Source organism: Rana temporaria, chromosome 7, assembly GCF_905171775.1.
Source record: "Rana temporaria chromosome 7, aRanTem1.1, whole genome shotgun sequence".
Taxonomy (NCBI): domain Eukaryota; kingdom Metazoa; phylum Chordata; class Amphibia; order Anura; family Ranidae; genus Rana; species Rana temporaria.
This window is the reverse complement of record NC_053495.1, coordinates 100,604,852-100,628,772: the sequence shown is the minus strand read 5'-3', so window position 1 is coordinate 100,628,772 and position 23,921 is coordinate 100,604,852. Positions and strand designations below refer to the sequence as shown.

The window sequence follows — 23,921 nt, the reverse complement described above, 5'->3', positions numbered from 1 at the left end:
ACACCCAGTAGGTACGATATTTAAAGGAATTTTTTATTTATTTTTTTCACTTTAAATATCATTAAAATCACTGCTCCAGAAAAAAAAGACAGTTTTTAAAACTTTTTTTTCCATTGATACATGTTTCCTGGGGCAAGACCCGGGTTCTCGAACCCGTTTTACGACAATAACTTGCATATTAGGCTTTAAAATGAGCACTTTTGAATTTGAACTTTCGAGTCCTATAGACGTCAATGGGGCTCTAAATGTTCGCTGAACGTTTGGTCCGTTCGAAGGTTCTGGTGCGAACCGAACGGGGGTGTGTTTGGCTCATCCCTATTTAGGAGCTTAAAGTGGATGTAAACCCGATTCATGAAATTTGAGCTGGGCACATATATCTGCAGTATTTTGTTATCTCTCTTCAATGAGCTAAGTCTTATAGCTCTCTTTTGAACAGTTCCTCTGTTATGAGCATGAGAACTCCTGACAAATTCTCAGACTTTTTAGACAAAAGCAGCCTGAATCTTTTGTCTGGGATGGTTGCTAAAATAGATTAGCAGGAAGCTGGCCCTGTTACAAAAAAGGGAGTCTCTTCCTATGATGAGAGGGGACGTGTGCCTTTCCTCCAATCAGCAATTTGAACTATCTTGGCTGTATGCCCAGACATCCCACTCTGTGTTAACCAGGAAGAGAAAATTTCCTAGCATGGTCTGAACTTTCTAAACAGTATATAAATGTGAAGACAGCAGATATACATGTAAAACCTATGTAGGGAGATTGGTTTCATCCCTGTGTATCATCTGAGGCTGTTCACTTCACTTGGTGTATGGGGGGGTTTGCATCCACTTTAAGTATAATATCCAAGGTCATAAAAGAGTAAAAATAAATTAGCTTGTTGATAATTATTATGCCTCACCATATAACAAAAGAGGGTAAAAATATAACCACTTTAAAAGAAGAAACTAGAGCCCTAGTTGTACAGACATAAGGAATCCTTATTGTCTATTGTAGTAGAGGCACTGCAGCAGGTTACCATGTTACGGAGACATCCACCTAGACCTGGTGCAGTGATAATTCTTCTGATATTCGTCAGAATCAAGACGGTCTCCTAACCATTGTCTCTGAGGATTCTGTGGTGTGGGGATGACCTGTCAGAAGTGACTCATGCAGATAGCAGAGGGAAGCCAGAGTAGACAGAAATTACACTAGGTGCTCTGGATTGGGTCACATACACATTATAGAGTGATATACTTTATTCACTTTTCATTTTAGAGGTTTACAACCACTTTAAAACTAATTGTATAGAAACTAGGGTCCTGAAGAAATAAAGTAATACAAAACCAATCATACCTGATATAGCCATGTTAAAGAGACACTGTTATTGCCCCCAAAAGGCATCGCTATACACTCTATAAACGAAAAGCACATCAGTAATTAGGGATGATCAACCTGCCATTTCTCATTAAGGATTTCCCCTCAAATAGAGAGTTAAGTATTTACTATTTTTTTTTTTTCCTTCTCACTTATTGCAATGTCTATGTACTGGTGTGTTAATGTGCAAAGCAAATGACTCCTTTGCTTTTCATCACATTAATTTCCATACTTTTTTGCACCTAAATATATCATTACCATTATTTGAAACCAAATAATTGCAGCTGTTGTCTGTGGATTTTCCCACAGATACATAGCCATATTTAAAAAAAGAAAACCCCTTAAATGTTGAAAGTGTTGAAAAGGGTTACACAAACGCTTTACCACATATTATATGTATATATCATTAGTACATCTATGTTTGTAATGTACAGTTACATGCTGAATTGGCTGGAAAGTAAAAGCATGGGTTAACTGATGAAATAATCTAAAGATTTCAAACTGCAAAGTCCTGCCCAGTTAGAACAAAATCCTGCTTGAACTGATCTGATCCACCTGTGATCCACTTATGACGAGTAGCTGAACTAATTGCATCAGTGGTGGAAAGGATTTACATCAAGCTATATATTTAGACCTGGTAAATGAGCATGAACAAATGGGTGTAGGCATTGGGTATGCCTGAATAAACAGAGCAGGGTGCACATGAATTAAAGGTTCACAGTATGTTTTCATTTCACTGTTTCATGATAGATAATTGTATGTCCATCTGCATGGCACGGATGGAGGATTTGTAGGTAAGACATTGCATTTAATGCAGGTGGTCTCTCTTGTGGAACCTTTTTATTTTAATAGTCAGAATGGAGCCTTACATGTCAAATAAACAAAACAAAGTCCTTTAAAAGGGGCTGGGGAAAGCGGGAGCCATTTGTAGTATTATACAAAGGTGATCCTGTCAAATAGTGTGTACGTTATACTTGAAAAAAACATTGAAACCCAAATAAACTTTCAGCTTAAATCAGCTAGATACAGTGCCTTGAAAAAGTATTCATACCCCTTGAAATTTTTTCCACAAAATTATACTTGCCTCCTATCCAGCTCTGCAGTCTCCTGGAGCTCCTCGTCAGCCACTGTCATCTTTGGCCAGATTAGCTTCCAGGTACCAATCTTTGGCCAGCTGAGATGACAGTTCATTAAACTCGGTATTGCCAAAATTTGTACACTGAGCTGCACATACACACCTCAATGTACAGGGCATACAGACAGGCAATGGAATCTTAATGCAGGAAAGACATAGTGGGGGTTATTTACGAAAGGAAAATCCACTTTGCACTACAAGTGCAAACTACAAGTGCAAAGTGCACTTGAAATTGCACTGAAAGTGCACTTGGAAGTGCAGTCGCTGTAAATCTGAGGGGTATATCTGAAATGAGGGGAAGCTCTGCTGATTTTATCATCCAATCATGTGCAAGCTAAAATGCTGTTTTTTATTTTCCTTGCATGTCTCCCTCGGATCTACAGCGACTGCACCTCCAAGTGCAATTTCAAGTGCACTTTGGACTTGTAGTTTGCACTTGTAATGCAAAGTGGATTTGCCTTTCGTAAATAACCCCCAGTATGTCTTTTATGCATTAAAACCCCGCCTGCCCAAGTAATTCATACTGGTAGGAGAGGAATGAAGCAGCAGACAGAAATTACATTTAGTGCTCTTAATTGAGAAAAGTACACACTATAGAGGGCTATGATTTGTGCATATTTCATGTCTTGGGTTTATAATCACTTTAATTTAAAACAAAAATTACTTTAAAGTGGAACTTTAATTTAAAAGAATGTGAACACGTAGGCTTTTTAATACAGAAGAGGCTTAATATGTCTATTCTGTATTAAAGTATGACTCGTATGCGCAGCTTGGTTCACAATTTCAACCACTATGGAGATGAATAAATGAGGGTAAAGGACATCATGTTGGCCCAACCAATCAGAACAGCCAAAGATGGAAACCTGGAAGAAGACCAGTCGAAGATGTCAATGGCCAGCATCCAGACACCACATTACTAGAGTGAGTATAATTCTGCTTAAAAAAGCAGTTACACAAAATAAAATTAAATGCACATAATTTTGTAGGTAAAATGTTTTACATTTATTATTTTTCTTCTCAGGAGCCTAGAGAGCATTGCACCCATGATCAATAGATCATGGGTGCAAAGTAGACACTGCCTACAGCTTTCTGCCCACACCTGTGTACAGGCTTTCTGTTTAAGCCCTAAGTTCACACTATAGCGAACACAGACATTGCATGTGATTCGCACCCGCACTGCGGTGCCGATCGTATGCAATGTCTGTGAAATGCAAGTTCACCTATACAGTTGTATGGCTGTACTCACATTGGATTCACACAAAAAAGGTGCAAGGGCTTTTTTTCTCCGCACTGAAATCGGATAGCATGGGTGTTCTCACCCATGCGATCCAATTCCTGTCTGAATCCACAGTTCGCACTGCGATCTGTAAACTTTTCTGGGTGTGTCATTAACATTGTATTGGTACCCACAGCGGTTCACAGAGAGCAGTGTGAACTGCCTGTGGGAGAGATGCGATGCGGAAACCGGCACTAGAATTGCGCTGGTTCCCGCATTCACAGTGTGAACCTAGGCTAAAGCTGTATGAAGTGTCAATGAACTACAAGAGCACTTATCAGCCCCCTTGCAGTTTATCAAGAACTACAATCTTTCTGTTGCGATGGCAGAAGGGACTTGTAGTCCATTCATTCACAGATTCACTGTCACGGGTGGAGGGGGCACCAGGGAGAGGGGGAGGGACTGGTAGCATTCTACGTGAACTTAGCCTTTAAGACTTCAAAAGCTTGCTGAAAGCTCTGCAAATGCTTTGTGTTATGCACTGTACACACTATGAGAAAATCAAAGAAAAATTCCGTATGAGGCACAATTTTTTGATTTCCGTATAGTGTACACAACTTTCCACATCCGATTCAGAGTTTGCAAGTGAAAAGGGGAAAACTCCAAATCTTTTCTTGTATGTGAACACAACAATCGATTACTGTTTAATATGTACCGTTTTGTGTGATTTTCAGACTGCGCATGATCAGAAACAGCAAATAAAAAAAGCCTTTGTCGTAAGAGAATTTCTGTTTATTATTTCTATCCTCAGTTCCAACTTGCTGTGAAACATTGGGGAAAACCAGCCAATTGTTCGCACAATTTTCTTATAGTGTATACCCCTAGCTGTACACTCTGCTCCTATACAAGCTGAAGCTTGTATGAACACCTTTTTGTTTGCATTCACCTAAAATGTATTTCCGTTGATTGAACCTGAAGGTTCAGTATACTATGTGAATTTCACATACTGGTACTGCTTGTGAGAAAAAGGTAACTGCATGGAGCCAGAAATCAGAATGCAGTCTTACATATATTATTCATTTTCAGGTCATTAAGCAAGTAGGTCATACTGTGACCAAGAATCAACAGTTCATATGTTAATGCTCTTTTCTCTAATTTACATTCACCTTGGCCAGTGCTAGGCAGAATTCATAGAGTCCTGTAATGGAAGCATTTGACAGCATATGTGGGCATTGAGGTTCAAGGCAATAGGACATGTTCACTCTGTACTAACAGCTTATGGGTCCCAAAAAGCATCAATTTAAAAAAGTCATTAAGCAGTGTCATGGCAAAGCACATTAGTAAAATGCATGTTTAGTAAAATACATCCTTTGCTAGATATAGTTAATGTTTTAATATGTTTTATTGGTAAATCTATATAGGATATATAGTTCTAAAAACCTTACATTCATTTCAATCTAAATACATAATAATAGCATGGTTATTGGGTTAACATAACCATTAACATGCTTCAGACGACTCCAAAAATATCCTATTGTATTCCCATTTATTGTGAGGGGAAAAACATACTTTTTTAAGGTACATATTTGCAAAATTTTCAGTTACTCAATGTCACCTTCTCCATCATCACATACGAGGCCTTGGATTTCTTTCTCGGGTAAAAGACCATACTCATTAAAAAAAGCCTCCACATCCACAGCAAAAAACTCCTCACTGAGATTTTCAGTAACATTGATGAAGTTACTGATAAGTTCACCTGCCTTGTAGACTAAAATGGTAGGGAGGACATCTTTAGAAAACCTTTCTCCAGCTCCTGTATCAGCTGACTTTATTTTACAGAACTTCACTGTTGGATACTCTAACGCAAGACAGGTTAAACAGTTATTCAGTGATTCACAAGCCTTGATCTCATCAGAGAAAATATGAACTATAACTGTAGTGATCTTACGTTCCTTTTCTATTGCTTCTAAAAATTCATCCCCACTTTTTAGCTCATATAAGTACCCATTTTTGGGTCCAAAGCTCAGCCTCTGGTGCATGTCCTGCATACATTGCTTGCGGTATTTCTGTAAACAGTTTTCATCTTCTTTGTCCTGCGTTAATTCATATTCTTGCATACTCATCTGGAGAAGAAGATATAACACAGAGAATGTCATTCTAAAATTAATCACTTTGATAATTGTTGTAAAGCCCAACCCCAGTGTTATTAAAAAAAAATACAATGACCTCCCATGTTGTATGTATACAGATTTTTTTTTGTTTAAGTAAGGGGGACAATGGGGTGCTTAACCACTTGACCTCCAGAAAGTTTCACTCTCTTCATGAAAGGACAATTTTTGCTATTTAGCACTGTGCTACTTAAAATGACTGTTGATTCATCCAGGTACCCCTACATGATAATTTCTGTCTTGATTTGCTGTATCTTACTCCTGTAGTCAACCCACCCATTTACACACCCCCTAGATTTAATGGCTCACTCAAATGACTTTGTAAAACAATCTTACTACTATTATTATCTGTATGGAATTTTCTTTCAATAAAATATTGGAAAAAAAAAATTGCTATTGCACGGTCAAGTAACACTGTACGTATATTACATTTGTATAATTTCTTTTTACATAAATAGAGATTTGATAAAAATTTAGGTTGCGTTAACTATAATATGTCTGCACAAAATGTAACGTGTGTAAAACCTGCTGCAACAAAACTGACATTTATAAAGAAATTAAGCTGATTTTCACTGCAATCTTTCTTTATTTTGTAAACAACAGCTTGGGGATCCAGTCAGTATAGTGATGCCCCAATTTAGTGCACTCCGAACAAGAGAGATTTTTGGGATGAATTCTGGTGTCTTGGGCAGAATTTGTATAAAAATAACAAAGTTTTGCATCACAGTAAACAAGCCGTATATGAAGAAGCCAAATTATAGTACACTCAGGCCTAACAATTTTTTTTAGATAAGGTCTAGTGTCTCTTTCACAGACTTTGGATAGATGTAACAGGTTGTAAGAGAAGTCCGGTTAACAGACGCACATTAGCGCGCAGGCTAAGTGTGTGCACTAGGAATAACATGTAGTGGCGCATGCGTGAGAGCACATGGGTGTGAGCAGGCACACGCACACCTGCAGGTAATGGCGCCAGTCAGCCTCTTTAAACTGAGTAATGACACATACGCATTGCTGAGTGGTCTTCAGCTTGTTCCTGTTAAAGCGGATCTCCACTCTAAAGTGGAGTCCCGCTGATCGGAACCCTCCCCCCCTCCGGTGTCACATTTGACACCTTTCAGGGGGGAGGGGGGTGCAGATACCTGTCTACAGACAGGTATCTGCACCCACTTCCGGCCCTACGATACGGGCAAAGGACGGGTTTTTTCCTTCCTTCCCGTCCGTCCCCCGTTGTATGCTGGGAACACTCGGCTCCCAGCACACAGCGGGAGCCAATCGGCGGGCGCAGCGCGACTCGCGCATGCGCCGTAGGGAACCGGGCAGTGAAGCCGGAGCGCTTCACTTCCTGGTTCCCTCACCGAGGATGGAGGGGGGAGCAGCAGGGTGACGAGCGATCGGCTCGTCATCTGCTGCGATCGGCGCTGGACTCCAGGACAGGTAAGTGTCCTTATATTAAAAGTCAGCAGCTGCAGTATTTGTAGCTGCTGGCTTTTAATATATTTTTCCCGTGGCACATCCGCTTTAACCTGTGCCTTGATCTTTTCTAGTTACCTGTGTTTGACCCGGCTTCACCTGTACTTTCTCTTGGACTCTGCTCCTGTCTTATGCACCTGTTCCTCGCTGCCCGACTGTGTACTGACCCCAGCCTGTATCCTGTCTTAGCTTTTGCCTCACATTTCTGTACCTGCTCTGCCCGGCTGTTGATGACCCACTGGCTTATGTTCCAGCAACGCTTCCACCTGCTGATCCAGCGACACAGAGTTCCAGTTCTCAGTGCCTGTCTGGTGATCTTCAGCCATCAGGTTCCTGCCAAGGCCCAGCCGGCACCACCCGCAACATTAGTCCTCATACCACTCTGGATCCTTCACTCCCTGTCATCTCTACCAGGGGCGTTGGACAGGAGGTGCAAGAGAAGCCCTCTCTACAGCTCGATCTCAACCAGGTACATGACACAGGTGCAGAAAAATTGAGCTTTGGGTGTTGGTGGTGCCTTCACACTGTAATACTATAGAGGTACTCTTGATGGAAGCAAGAATTCGCCTTGCTGCAACAAATTGAAATTTGATGCACATGTCAAACAGATACAAAAAAAATGGTTCTTGGGTGTTAATTGTGCCCATGAAACCTATACCAAAACATTACTTCAAGATAAAATCAGTGACATAGGCATCAGGGGCCTGCTGCTAGAACTAGAACTAATTCATTTTGACAAATGTCAGCCGGTCAACAGAGTCTGTCGCCTCCTCGAATGGTGACAATTCAGTGCATGCATACTTTATCTAATGGCTGGTGTTTTTGCCATGCTTGATCTGCTTGGGGCAAATTGCAACAGTGTAATCAGCTGCACATGTGCTAAAAAAAGGCCCATAAAGCTGAGCTGTTGCAAGGGGGCCGTGAGATGACAGCTCCACAATCTACTCTTCCATGATGGCTGCCTCTGGAGGACATCCTGCCATGTTGGTGTTTTTTCTCACTCTCATTTGCCTCCTCTGCTCTATCCGGCACCCAAGTCACATCAGTGACCTCTTCATCATCATCCATCCTCATTATTACGGGATCCAACTTGGCAATATGCTGCGGCTGGGGGAACATGACAGCCAATTTGATGTTTATCAGTGTTCTCCCCTCTCTGTAGGCTCATGTTACTCACTTCCTCTACCTCAAAACCAACATCAGAATCAAGTAATGTTTGTGCAGCCTCAAGAAGAAGACTCCTCCATGCATGGTGCTGGGGCTATGACAGGTGTAACTGTGGACAGGGAGGCAGAATAAACCCCTCTGGCAGCTGCGGTGGACTGTGCACTAATGTCAGCTTGGGTTATAGAGCATGAGGAGGATGAGAATTGTTTAGTAAGCCAGTCCAGTGCCCCCTCTGCATGCTGTGGCTGGATAGCATGGGCAACATCACTAAACAGAAAAATGTGCCTTGCCTGTGGACATAGACACTGCTAGCCCCCTTTAAAGTGGCATAGGAATGTCTGCCTCTCCTTGTTGGCCTCACAGACGTGATGGAAGGGGGGGGGGGCTTATTACCCAAATTTAATAGAAACTGGCAAATGTGTGATTGTATGCACTTTATTGAATAAAAAGTGGTGTTTGGTGCATAAATTGAGGACTGACGCTGACAAAAACTATAAAAACAATAAAAAAGGGAAAACCAGCATCACAGTCAGAAAAACTGTGGTTGACAATTAAAAAAAAGGGGGCAGGCAGGGGATAGATAAAAAAGACCAAAAAATGGTATACTGCCCTGTATACAGCACTAAATGTTATGTAATGCTGTGTTAAACACTGCACCTCACTAACACACTACACTGACACTACACTGACACTATACTGACACCCTACGCTATACTCACGCTATACTTACACTACACTATACTGACACACTATACTCACACTATACTAAAACTAAACTAACACTCTACACTCAGTCAGAATAAGTGAACACACTAACTCGGTAGAAGCAAACTGAGCCCTGCTCAATCTCCACTCCAACAACACACTGCAAAAGCTTCCTGTGGAAAGGAACCTTTTATAGTGTGGGGTGGGACTATGAGGACTGAGCCGTGATTGGACAAAGTCATCATCACTTTGTCCAACCAGGGCTCTGACAGTGCTGTGTGCCGTAATTGGCAGAGCCTTGCACCTGGCCAGCAGTCAGGTGCATTGTTTCATTCAATTAGGGCCCTAGAATGCACTGTGAAGTGTGCAGTGCATTGTGGGGAGCTCAGCGAGCGAACATCCCGCCAAGTGCCACACAAATTCGAGTGAACAGGCGATGTTCAGGTCAAACTTTTGCTCATCTTGAACTGTTCGCCCAACTCTATTTACTAACACACACAGATCTGTGTTGTGTTTGCCACAGCAATCAACAGGTTCACAGTCAAAATCATTGGCTGTGAGCCTGCTGACGAACTTGTGCTGTGCCCAACCACAGCATGAGAGGCAGTAAATACTATGTGCGTGTCTGTAAACCCAAAAGTTCTGGTACATCAGGAGATGCCCAAAGGGGAGCCGTCGGCCAGCAGTAAAATTACTACTGGCTGGTCGGCAAGTGGTTAAAGAGGGGTGAAGGCAGGAAAGGGTAGGATGAATATTGGAGTTGATTTTTAAAGGAAGTTTGTTATGATGCAAATCTGTTGTTTTGATGAAAGCAGACAGTCATGTGCCATATACTAGTTACATAGATTGAAAAAAAAGACATGTCCATTGAAAACATTTACCAAAAATTCAATTTTGTATTTTCCAAATTCTAGGTGCTAGTTCACACCAGAGGAGGTTCCGTTCAGTTTTGTGTGCTTTTTTTTCTGCACAAAGTGCATGCACAGTGTTTTCCATGTATTCCAATGGCTCTAGTTCACACCATGCAGTCAGTTACTAGAACTAGAGCCATTGAAATACATGGAAAACACTGTGCATGCATTTTTAGTGCAGAAAAAAAGCACACAGAACTGAACGGAACTGCGTCTGGTGTGAACTAACACTAAGCCTATAGTGGATCCTGAGGAAGGCAAAACAAATCCTTAGAATGTGTGGTTCAAAGGCAGTAGAATGATTTCCTGGATTAACATTCTGCAATGTTGCATGAAAACTTTGCGAATACATTGTAATGGTTAGCTGTACACACTGCTCTTAGCTCCTGTGTGTACATGGCCTTAGACATATTTACATCTTAAAAAAACGATATGGCTTTATGCTTGGTCTGTCCATTATGTGATTGAATGATTTATTTAATTGTGACCAAGAATTTTTCCCAAATATTATACTAAGGGGTTGTTTACACAATCTCATGCTCCACTAAGCTCCATTTGTTGTGAGGTGGCATGAATTCTGGCTGAGTTGCCTGCATCATATATGCAGTAAATATAAGATCAGACTCACATATGTTCAATGTGCAATAAAGTTGTTCAGTCCTGTTATTGCTGCACCTGAATTTAATTTTGTGGTGCTCAGTTGCCAGCCTACTGCAGTTAGGCCCCATTCACACTACATGTGGCACTCAGGATTTTGTGTAGATGATTTTCACGCAATTCTACGTGTCATTGCATAGGGCAGCCCATTCACTTCAATGGGCAGCCCTATGCACATTTGTTGCCGAAAAGAAGCTCCTACTCTCTTTTTGGCGACAAGCTTCACATGATTTTTAAAGTCATGTTTTGCCACGATTGCAGCATGATTCTGTCATGTGATAAACATGGCAAAATTGTACCACGTTTGGGGTGCCATTTAGAATGAATGCCACCAAACAAGTGTTGCGCATTTTGCACTGATTGCCACGTGATTTGGAATCACAGGCAGAATCTTTGCGATGCTGCCCACGATTCCAAATAGCCAAGTATGATCGGGACATCAAGGTTAAGGAGGAAGTTGCAACAGAGTAATAGATTTGCAGTATGTAGGCTGCCTTCGGATTTTTCTTTTAAGTCAGGCTCATTTTAGATGGCAGTGATTTGAAAATTTAAGTGGGAGAGAAAAAAATTCTCAAATTTTCTTATTCAGAAAAGTCTGTTAATTCCAAAATTGAATGTTAAAAGCAAACAAAATGTTGAAGTAATTTTGATTCGACATTCAGCAAGTCATCAAATGGTACTGACTATTATTCATTTGAATTTTTGTCCAAAATCTACCAGTGAATGTTTTAAATGTTAGAAATCAGATATTTAGGTGCCTAAATTGCTGCTAGTTTTGTCCACATCTGGAGGGAAAGGAAAAACATTTCCCAGGACAACTATACATGTTCTTAATCCTTCCATATTTTATAAGTAAATGTGCTTTTCTTAGATCATTTTGTACCTAGACATAATTTTATTATAAAGCCACCACTGCAAGGGAAAGATAGGTCACTGACTGGTGGTTGCATCTTTCCCCTATTGAAAATAACTCAATCACAATGAACAAAGCAAACAAGTACATTAAATGTACTTTCTGGACCTTGTTGTGTTGCAAAGTTCAAGTGAGCCATCATTCTATATGAAACTGAGCTGCTTCCCTGTGAAAATCCTGAAGCCTCTCATTTCATAAAAATAGTACATTGATGTTGTGACAGTATACAGTATATCAATTTCCCTTTAAAAAGATAAGAAACATTACATGCACACATCACCCTTGGTGCATTATGGTAAATGTATACAAATACCTATGCAGAATGTACAGTACATGGTGACATACAGGTATGTAAAAAAACAACTGATTGACTAATTTAAGAAATATAAATTAAAGAACCAAAATGTAAGATATTTGCAGCAGCAGCTTTCCAATCCTTAGATGTGCTGACTGCATTCCTTTTTCAGACTACAAACATTTTCAGCAATTACAGAAAATACCTGTTGATTTGCTTGCAATACAGTTTTACTGTCACTTTCTGTGAGTTGAACTCAAAGTACGCAAAATATCTCTCTTTTGCAAACTGTAATGGACATATGTAATGGACATGAAAAAAGATAGACATGTTTAAAGTTCTGACTTAGGTACAACCATGATTATCTCCAAAGATACAGAAGTGAGTGAGCATGCACACATACGACAGGAAGTGTGGTACTCCTAGGATTGCCTGGTAAAAATAAATAAAAGAGTATGAAAAGAGAAAACGAAGACAGCCAACTCATCTAAGTAAGCTGCCATATACTACGTTTTTGTTTTTGGATTTAGATATACTTTAACTTATCTAATGTCTATTACCTTACGAGTGAATTTTTCTCTTGTGTCCTTCTCTTCTTTGCTTGGTGGTTTGTACGGAGAAGACATTTGTCGAAGGATTTCTTTTTTATTTGCAGGTATTGCTTCTTGGTCTTCACTAACAAGTTTGAACTTCCTCCAATCATGTATGACACCTTTAGGCCCTATGTGAACAATAAACAATATCCTTGAAAAACACTTTTAAGATGAAATTTCACAGCAGACAGCCCACCACTCTAGCAAGGTACACTAACTGATCAATGCTCACTCGCCATGTCCTTACTGCATAAGTCCAACCTATGAATTTATAGTGCTGGGACCACAGCACTAGAAGAAGGTGTACTTTGATGAAGAAATTGAGTGAGGTTTCTGAAAAACGACAAAAAAAATTTGAACATGCTGCATTTTTTAACGATGTTTTAAACTATGTCGTTTTCGGGTTGTAAAAAATTATCGTGTGTGGGCTTAAACGACGTGAAAAACCTGCGCATGCTCAGAAGCAAGTTATGAGACGGGAGCGCTCGTTCTGGTAAAACTACCGTTCGTAATGGACTACCGTTCTGTCTGTCACGCTGTAACAGACAGAAAAGCGCAAATCGTCTTTTACTAACACAAAATCAGCTAAAGCAGCCCAAAGGGTGGCGCCATCCGAATGGAACTTCCCCTTTATAGTGCCATCATACGTGTTGTACGTCACCGCGCTTTACTAGAGCATTTTTTTTTAATGATTGTGTGTGGGTAACGTTGTTTTAATGATGAAGTCGTTTTTTCTAGAGGCTAAAAAACTTAGTTTTTTACAAGCCGAAAAATGATCGTGTGTACGCGGCATTAGGGTCCTAGCTTGAATTTAAAGAAAAAAGTTGAGATATTTATTTTATAATATGTTTTATTTGAAATAGTTAGGTTTGTGATTGGACTACTTTAATAATTAATTTGCATAGTGTGTGCTAAAAGGAATATGTTAGAAGTTAGATTAGTGTTCCAACTCCTGTGCATTCACTTTGTTGAAGTTCACAGAAAGATGAACACGGGTTAATGATTGTAAAACCAATGTTAGTAGATTGCAGAGTATGAAATTACCAGCCAAAGAGCTCCAGACAGTGGCGGAATTATAGGGGTCGCTGAGATCGCAATGGCGACCGGGCCCCTTGCTGCAGGGGGCCCTTGAGGGCCCCCTGTACTCTTCGATAGAAGGATCGGCAGTTGAGCGGCAGGGGCTGCTGAGATGAGCTCCTCGATCGTCAGCCGAACTGTGCAGAGAAGGAGCTCGTCACATGAAAGTAGTGTGTGCTCTTTGTCTCCCCCTAGAGTGCAGTACCCGGCAGGAAGAGCCAATGTAAATGTCTGCCGTTTTTTTTTATGACTATCTATCTACTGTATGTGTGTGTATATGTATGTATGTGTGTGTGTGTGTGTATGTGCATGTATGTGTGTGTGTGTATGTGCATGTATATGTATGTGTATGTGTGTGTGCATGCATGTGTGTGTGTGTGTGTGTATGTATATGTGTGTGTGTATGTATATATGTGTGTGTGTGTGTGTGTGTGTGTGTGTGCATGTATGTATGCATGTGTGTGTGCATATGTATGTATGTTAAAGCGGTTGTATACCCACTGTCATTTTTTTTTTTTTTAAACCTGAAAAGCAAAAGCCATAATCAGCTAGTATGCACCGCATACTAACTGATTATGAAATACTTACCTTGGAACGAACCTGGCCCACGCCGAGGGAGATGTCATCTTTCTTCGGCGTGTCTTCTGGGTATCGCCGCTCCAACGCTGTGATTGGCTGGAGCGGCGATGCCGTCACTCCCGCCAGTGGCGGTTCGTCCATAGAGGGCGCTGGAGCGCCGCCCCCTCTGGCTCTCACCGCCACTGAGTCAAATAACATAGATTCATGCATTGCACAAATCTATGTTATTTTCGCCGCTGCCGCTGTTATTCAGATGGTCGGCGCTCATGTCCGGCCATCTGAATAACGCCAGCTGGTTGGCTGTACGGAAATGTCTATCAAAGCCAACAGCTCTGATAGGCTTTCCCAATACAGCCCTCGGGTCCCGGAAGCTTATTCTCGGAGCGCACAGACTGTACGCCCCTTGAATAAGATGACAGGCGTCTCAGCCAATCAGGTTGGCCAGTTCTGGCTACCGGTAACCTGATTGGCTGAGACGCCTGTCAGTCATCGAGGGCGGGAGAAGACATCGTGGGACATGGATGCCTAAAACCAGTAAAGGTAAGTGCCGGGCGGGGGGAAAGCAATTTACAGGGCACAGTGGGGACAATTGGCACAGCGGCGACCATTAAAGGGCACAGTGGTGACAATTGATGGCACAGTGGCTGCGTTTAATGGCATGGCACAGAGGTGACAATGTATGGCACAGTGGTGACAATGGATGGCACAGTGGCTGCGCTTAATGGCATGGCACAGTGGTGACAATGTATGGCACAGTGGCTGCGTTTAATGGCATGGCACAGTGGTGACAATGGATGGCACAGTGGTGACAATGGATGGCACAGTGGCTGCGTTTAATGGCATGGCACAGTGGTGACAATGTATGGCACAGTGTTGACAATGGATGGCACAGTGGCTGCGTTTAATGGCATGGCACAGTGGTGATAATGAATGGCACAGTGACTGCGTTTAATGGCATGGCACAGTGGTGACAATGTATGGCACAGTGGCTGCGTTTAATGGCATGGCACAGTGTTGACAATGTATGGCACAGTGGCTGCGTTTAATGGCATGGCACAGTGGTGACAATGTATGGCACAGTGGCTGCGTTTAATGGCATGGCACAGTGGTGACAATGGATGGCACAGTGAATGCGTTTAATGGCATGGCACAGTGGTGCGAATTGATGGCACAGTGGCTGCATTTGATGGCATGGCACAGTGACTGCGTTTAATGGCATGGCACAGTGGTGCGAATTGATGGAACAGTGGCTGCATTTGATGGCATGGCACAGTGGTGCAAATTGATGGCACAGTGGCTGCGTTTGGCATGGCACAGTGGTGCAAATTGATGGCACAGTGGCTGCGTTTGATGGCATGTAACAGTGGCTGCGTTTGGGCACAGTGAGACTGCAATTTTTTTTTCCTTTGCGCCCCCCCAAAAATTTTGAGCACCAGCCGCCACTGACTCCCGCGCATGCACGCAGGAGACTTCTCTCCGGCAAGGTCCGGCGGCTGCCGGCCCTTCAGCCGAGGATCCCCTCTGCGCATGTGCCGCTGCAGTCAGCAGCGCATTGCGGGGGGAATATCTCCTAAACCTTACAGGCTTAGGAGATATTCTTTATACCTACAGGTAAGTCTTATTATAGGCCTTATTATAGGCTTACCTGTAGGTTAAAGTGGTAGTACAGAGTTTACTACCACTTTAAGGTGACCAGATCTTTAAAAGGAAATCCGGGAACATATTTTTTTTTTACTAGTAATGATGGAAATCAGCCACTCTCTGCCCGTTGCCGCCACCGCCAGCCTAACAGCCTGTCAAGTCTTACTCTCCGGGCCCCAGCTACTACTGGGTGGGGAGCGGAGGAAGATCACTCCGCCAGGGGAAGGCAAGGAGATAAGCAGGCAGGCAGCAGGCCGGGGCTTGAGCCAAGGCAGAAGAGGCAAAATCATCAGAAAGGAGCACAGATAATGGAAAAAAATTACACCCCCCCTAAGCTAGTAGGAGCGGCGGGTGTGTAATTCATTTTTTTTTTTCTATTCTGCACTGACTGTCTTTGAAATTGCCCAAGCCCCTGTTTAAATCCAATCCGGGGACAAAACCGGGGACAGACTTGGTCAGGGGAAAGTGTTCTCAATACGGGGGCTGTCCCCAGAAACCGGGGATGTCTGGTCACCCTAATGTGTGTGTGTGTGTGCATGTATGTATGTATGCATGTGTGTGTGTGCATATGTATGTATGTGAGTGCATGTATGTGCATATGTTTTCAGTTGCGGAGCGTCCATAAGGGTGCATGGGTGCCGCCCCCTCTCTCCAGCCACCCCCTCTATGACTAATGGATAGATTCATGCATAGCATGAATCTATCCATGGTCACCGCTGCCACCCCCATATTTAGATGTCCGGCCCCTTTTCGGGCGCTGGGTGCCTGAATTACAGCGGGGGGGGGGGGTTTGAAGCACCTGATTAGAGCCATAGGCTCTAATAGGCTTCAAAATAGGTGAACTGCGAGCGCCATGCTGGGAGCTCACAGTCCACCCAGGTGTGTTAGAAGGGCAAATTAATATTCACTTTCCTAACACTGAACCACCTCTCCACCAATCAGGTGTGCGGGTCTATTACCCGTCACCTAATTGGCTGAAACGATAGGAGCAGCTATTGGACGATTATCAGGAGGAGAGGAAGGGAGATGAGGACGGCAGGAGACGCATGAAGGACCCCGCTTGTGGCGGTCACCTGCTGCCCCACAAGACAGGGGATTCACAGTGATGGCATTCGATGGCACAGTTGCAGCATGGCAGCATTTAATGGGCACACTGGCATTTGATGGGCACACTGGCGGCATTTAATGGACACAGTGGCAGCATTTGATGCACAGTGGCGGCATTTAAAGGGGTGGTTCACCCTAAAAACTGCTTTTTTTTATTACAATGGCCCCCCACATTACAATACGATTAAGGCTCTTATTATTTTTTTGAAGCTGTACATACCTTTGTACAGCATATTCACCCGTTGCGAGTCCCGCGGGAGTGGGCGTTCCTCACATGTCTGTGATTGACATTTTGACCAAAAACGAGCTCCCCCCGTCGCGTAAAGCCGCGTCACGATTGGCGAAAGGAGCCGAACGGCGATGCGCATGCGTAGTATAGCGCCGACTCGCCGTTCGGCTCCCTTCGCCAACCGTGACGCGGCTTACGCGACGGGGGGAGCTCGTTTTTGGTCAAAATGTCAATCACAGACATGTGAGGAACGCCCACTCCCGTTTTTAGGGTGAACCACCCCTTTAAATAGGCACAGTGACAGCATTTGGGCACAGTGGCAGAGTTTGATGGGCACAGTGGCCGCATTTGATGGGAACAGTGGCGGCGTTTGATGGCACAGTGGCAGCGTTTGATGGGCACAGTGGCAGCATTTGATGGGCACAGTGGCAGCATTTGATGGGCACAGTGGCAGCATTTGATGGGAACAGTGGTGGCGTTTGATGGTACAGTGGCAGCTTTTGATGGACACAGTGGCTGCATTTGATGGGCACAGTGGCAGCATTTGATGGGCACAGTGGCAGCATTTGATGGGAACAGTGGTGGCGTTTGATGGTACAGTGGCAGCTTTTGATGGACACAGTGGCAGCATTTGATGGGCACAGTGGCAGCTTTTGATGGGCAGGGTGGCTGTAAATGAAGGGCACAGTGGCTGCAAATTATGTTTTTTTAAGAATTTTTCAGTTTGCTTACGCCCCCCTAAAAATTTGGAGCACCAGCCGCCACTAGTTTATATGTGCGTGCATATGTGCATTTATATATATGTGTGTGTTTTTATATGTGTTTGTGTTTACAATGTATGCACATTTTATTTATGCGCTTTTAATCCTGACCCCCTATATGTGTACAATCAGAACCTACTTGTTTATTTATTTTTTGATTGTTCATAGTACCAGCAAAAAAAGGCTGTTCCTCCAAAAAGCGATCCATGCTCAGATCGCTTTTCAGAGGCATTTGACAGCCGGTAAAGAGGCAATATCTTGCCTACTGACCGCCTGTTTTAACCCCTTAAATGCATCATCGCTATGCTGCAACTGCATGCAATACACACAGTTGCAGGGGGGTTTGCAGTGTAGCCCCATTCACCTAGGGGTATACTTCAAGGGTGCCCTGACTGGAAAAAGATTGAGAAACACCGACATAGAGCAACCGATGCCTCCATTTTCCTCCTGCAGCCGCTGAATGCCTGCAGGAGGGAGAGGAGGAGAAGCAGGGGGAACTGGAGAAATCGGTTCCTTTATATGCAGCCACCCACTTGCAACCGGGTCCTGTTCCGCGAACGGGCTCAGAGAAAAGAGCCCTGTCCGGGGATCAGGGGGGCCCTTCATGGTTTCTTGCATCGGGGCCCTGAAGGTTCTAGTTACGCCACTGGCTCCAGACGATGGGGAATGTCCTGGAGGCAAGCATGGAAGGAGGTGAAAAGGAAGCTTAAGAATAGGAGGTCTTGGGAGTAGCAGTTTGGGCGATATTTCAGTTGAGGTTGGTGATGTATATAAAACAAGGTGCAATCAGCGCAAATATATAGATCAAAATTAATAAATGTGTTACGTGAAACGGACCCCCAGGGTTCAGATCACTGGTAATGCCAGCTGAACACTAAGGGAAATTCGCAAAAATCCAGAAAAAGCCAAAATATATAGAATAAGTGCAGCGCAAAACTCAAATAAATATGATGCTGGTATGCTAAACAACCAGTACCATTATAATGTGACTATAAAGTCCAAAAAGAAAAAAATGAATTAAATAAAATTCAAATTAACAGTCCAAAGTCCATAAGTGTCAGAAAATAAGTGAAATAAACGAAATAAATCTCCACCGCGTGATAATCCACAGAATTTAAAGTGATCCCTCCACCGTTACAGATGGCTACTCTCACTTTCATGTATGGACCACTGAATTAACAAATGTAAGGCAGATCAAATAGGCAGGTCAATGAACAGGAACCAGGCTGGTGTATCAGATCCTCATTTAGACAACCAAACCGCATAGGACAGGTGCATGAAAAGAGATAATCACAGACTAAGTGCTCACTGTTGCAATGTGTAGATTTATTCTTGAGAAAAAGCAAAAGTCAGGCTACTCACATTTGGCCAGACAAAAAACGGCATGAAGTACAATCATTCAATATGGACAGCAGATGAGCGACGTGATGTGCAGGCTCCTAAACCCCCGGACGCGTTGCGTTATGTCAACATATTTAACATCAGTGGGACTACGTTGACAGATGAAGAATTGCAGGTTTTAGACAAAGGCCTGAAATTCGCCCCTGTTAGGAATTTTAACAAATTTCAGACGTATGTAAACGTATCGAAATTTGTGAGAACTCTTAATATTAAGAAATACTTTTTATCCAAACCGGCAGAAAGATCTTCTTTAATTCCAGTAAGCACTTATTCCACTTTGAGGAATAAAAGTGTCTTCAACCCTTCTAATCATGACTCCAAACTTATTGACGTGTTCAAAAACATGGTCCTAAGTGATCTGGACCAGATGAAGGTAAGAAAAATTAAAGAACCTTCCTTCATTAAAAAAGGTATAGCGTCGTTGGAGTCTAAGAAAGAAGTGGTTATCCGTCCATCGGATAAGGGAGGAGGTTTGGTTATAATGTCTAAGCAATTCTATAAAGACGAGATGCAACGTCTACTAGGAGATGCTGACACTTACAAACTTCCCAAAAGTGATCCAATATTTCAGTATAAACAGGATCTTACTCTCTTAGTTAAAAAGGGAATAAAAAGAAAAGTCCTTTCTAAGAAAGAGGCCGAATACCTCGACCCCAGTGCTTGTCGTACACCTATCATTTATTTTTTACCCAAAGTGCACAAAAACGCTACACAACCGCCAGGGCGGCCGATAGTCAATGGTATTGACTCCGTCTCCTCAAGACTGGGTCAATACATTGACTATTTTTTGAAACCCATTGTCTCTTGAACCAAGTCCTTTCTCAGGGACACTAAACAATGTATTCAAACCCTGGAGAAAATAATATGTACCCCCGAAAGTCTGCTTATTACAGCGGACGTAAGTTCTCTGTACACTATTATCGACCATACTGATGCTGTTGCTGCAGTGAAGTGGGGCTTGGCACAGTCTGATCTGTCTTCTAAACATAGAAAGTTCCTCCTGCAGTGCCTGGAATTTTGTTTAACAAAGAATTATTTTTGGTATGACAGAAATTTTTATTTACAAGCGAAAGGCGTCGCTATGGGCGCGAAGTTCGCCCCTAGCGTCGCCAATCTGTTCATGGCACTATGGGAGGATGAAATCATTTTCAAAGACCCCCCCATGCAACTTAAATGCTATAAACGCTATATTGACGATTTAGTCATGATATGGGAGGGAGATCTGTCCAGTCTAGAGACGTTCATGTCAAAATTAAACAGTAACAGTAAACAGTAACACCCAAAACATTTTACTCACATGGAACATAAGTAGTGAAAAGATTGTGTTCCTGGACTTGGAAATTTTTAAAGGAGAAAAGTTTTTTAACACTCGTAATCACTTTAAACCCTCCGACAGAAATGGGTATATCCCTTTAGATAGTTGCCACCATAAAAACTGGCTGTGCAACATACCCAGAGGCCAGTTCATACGCCTCAGACGGAACTGCACCAGGTCAATAGGTTTCAACAAAAGGGCTCCCTCAACAGGGCTGATTTAGTACAGGACTCTAACAAACAGGGGAATAAAGAGGGAAATTTCTAATTCAAAATTGTCCTGGATTACAACATCCAGTATCGACAATTTGAAAAGATTGTAAATAAACACTGGGATGTTCTCAAAAAGGACAAGGTTTTGGGGTCCGTTTTACCGGCCCACCCACATTTTATTTATCGGAAAGCCCCCTCCCTAAGAGATGTTGTTGCCCCTGGAGTTATTGATCCTCCCCTTTTTAAAGAAAACAGGATTTTAAATTTTTTATCTGGCTTTCATGCCTGTGGAAGATGCCAAGCCTGCAAACAATGTAAATTCAACATAAAAAAAACGCAAAGAATTTACTTCTTTTTCCACAAAAAAATCTTCTACTATAAAAAATTTGATCACATGCAATACTGAGGGTGTCGTCTACATGTTAGAATGCGACTGCGGCCTACAATACATAGGCCGTACCTCAAGGTCAATGGCGGTGAGAGTAGGCGAACATGTGAACAACATTAAAAAGGGTTTCCGTTATCACAGTGTCTCAAGACACTTTAAGCAATGCCATAACAAGAATCCCAAATGTTTAAAATTTTGGGGTCTGGAGAAGGTAAATAGACACTGGAGGGGAGGCAACTACACACGCCACATTAGCCAGAGAGAATCTTTTTGGATATTTGAGGCCAAGGTTCTCACCCCTGAAGGGTTAAATGTGGACTTTGATTTGAATTGCTTCATATCAAATAAATAGTCACTTTGTTTTTATATATTAATATTATTTTATACTGGGGATTTTATATTGATATTTTTATATGTAATAATAAAATGTTTTTTATGTATTTTAATCTGAAAGGTTTTTAAATTATCATGCAGCATTATGTAGTGATTGATCATGTTAGTTTTAGAGATATATATATTTTGTAGTATTTTTTGTACATGGACAGCTTTGAGCGATTTGATTAATTTTTAAAAGTAACATTCGGATGCATTTTTATAATTTGTTCACAAGATGGCGATATTTTAATTTTGGATCAGGTGTGTGTGAACAATAAAGTTGCACACACTTGAACATCACGTCGGACGCTCTGACGTCGTTTGCATCATTTCCTGAACGATCAGCTGTTCAGGATTCGACGCCAGGCTCCGCACGCCACTTTGACGATTGTCCCTATGACAACGAGCAGCTATTTAAAGGAAGGAAAGCGACGTAACAGGCCCCGCCCCGCTGAGGAAGTTAACATAACGCAACGCGTCCGGGGGTTTAGGAGCCTGCACATCACGTCGCTCATCTGCTGTCCATATTGAATGATTGTACTTCATGCCGTTTTTTGTCTGGTCAAATGTGAGTAGCCTGACTTTTGCTTTTTCTCAAGAATAAATCTACACATTGCAACAGTGAGCACTTAGTCTGTGATTATCTCTTTTCATGCACCTGTCCTATGCGGTTTGGTTGTCTAAATGAGGATCTGATACACCAGCCTGGTTCCTGCTCATTGACCTGCCTATTTGATCTGCCTTACTGACCATTTGTTAATTCAGTGGTCCATACATGAAGGTGAGAGTAGCCATCTGTAACAGTGGAGGGATCACTTTAAATTTGGTGGATTATCACGCGGTGGAGATTTATTTCGTTTATTTCACTTATTTTCTGACACTTATGGACTTTGGACTGTTAATTTGAATTTTATTTAATTTTTTTTTTCTTTTTGGACTTTATATTCACATTATAATGGTACAGGTTGTTTAGCATACCAGCATCATATTTATTTGAGTTTTGCGCTGCACTTATTCTATATATTTTGAGGTTGGTGATGTACCTGAGGACAACGTTTGTATGTTGTAGCTAGTATTTTGAAGTTTATATGTTGAACTAGAGGAAGCCAATGTAGGGATAGGCAAAGAGGGGTGGAGGGTACAGATTGGTGAGTACAGTGACAAGTGTAGCATCAGCATTCATTATAGACTGAAGGTGGCTAACCTGTGTGAAGGTACACTGGTGAGAAAGGAGTTTCAATAGTTGAGGTGGGAACCAGGAAGTGGATTCATTGCTTTGTGGTGTCATTGGTTAAGAAGGGGCAAATTCTGGAAATGTTACAGAGGTTAAAAGGAGCAATATTAATTTAAAGATATGAAAAGCTCAGTTTTTGACAGACTGAGCTTAAAGAAGTGTTGTGACATCAATACTGATATGTAAGTTAGTGATAAGCGAGGAGGTAGAAGGGGTGAGCTGAGGAGTAGAGATAGATTTGAGTTTCACTGGCATAGATATTATATTAGAAGCCATGGTAGGTTAGCATCTGCTCCAGGGAAAAGTGTAGAAAAAGAATAGAAGGGACCCAAGATTAGAGCTTTGGGGGACCCCAACCAAGAGAGGAAGAGGTGAGGAGGAGCGTTGTAGGTGACACTGAAAGTACAAGGAGGTGGAGAACCAGAAAAAAGCAGAGTAATGGAAGCCAAGCTAATGGAGTCTTTTTAAGGAGGAGCGAGTCATCAACTGTTTCAAAAGCAGTGCAAAGGTCTATTAGTATGGAGCAGTTCCCATTGGTTCAGCAATTAAGAATTTAGTGAGTTTTAGTAGGGCAGTTTCAGTGGAATGTTGCAGGCGGTAGCTACACTGTAGGGGGTCAAGAAGGCTGTTATCATTGGGGTAGCAGATCAGATAGTTGCAGACAAGGTATTTAAGAAGTTTGGAGGAACAGAGAGATGGGTCTTAAGTTGTTTAAACTGGTGAGGTCTTTAAAATATGGGGGTGACTAGTGCATGTTTGAGAGGGGTACAGAAAATGCTGGTAGAGAGGGAAAGGTTGAAGATGTGAGTTAGAAAGTAGGAATGGGGTCCAGGGAGCAGGTGGTGAGGTGGGCCTTAGAATGGAGTTTGGCAACTTCCTCAGTAGAAACAGCATCAACAGAGCAATGTATTGACTTTGGTGGTAGACATAATGGGGGAGATTTCATAACATTTGTGCACACAGAACCTGGTGCAGCTGTAAAAAATTAACCAATTAGATTCTAGGTTTTATTGTCAAAGACT

At 42.3% G+C, this 23,921-nt stretch overlaps 1 protein-coding gene across 2 annotated transcripts in view; it reads right to left on the bottom strand.

Moving 5' to 3' along the window:
- Positions 1-5,084: 5,084 nt before the first annotated feature.
- PDC (phosducin) overlaps positions 5,085-23,921 on the bottom strand; it is a 68,625-nt gene continuing 49,788 nt past the window's right edge. For both annotated transcript variants that reach the window (XM_040359758.1, XM_040359759.1), the window contains exons 3-4: positions 12,548-12,708; positions 5,085-5,824 (exon numbers count right to left, since the gene is read on the bottom strand). In XM_040359758.1, coding sequence (XP_040215692.1) covers positions 5,303-5,824; positions 12,548-12,708 — 683 coding nt within the window. In that variant the 3' untranslated portion in view covers positions 5,085-5,302. The remainder of the gene's footprint in view (positions 5,825-12,547; positions 12,709-23,921) is intronic.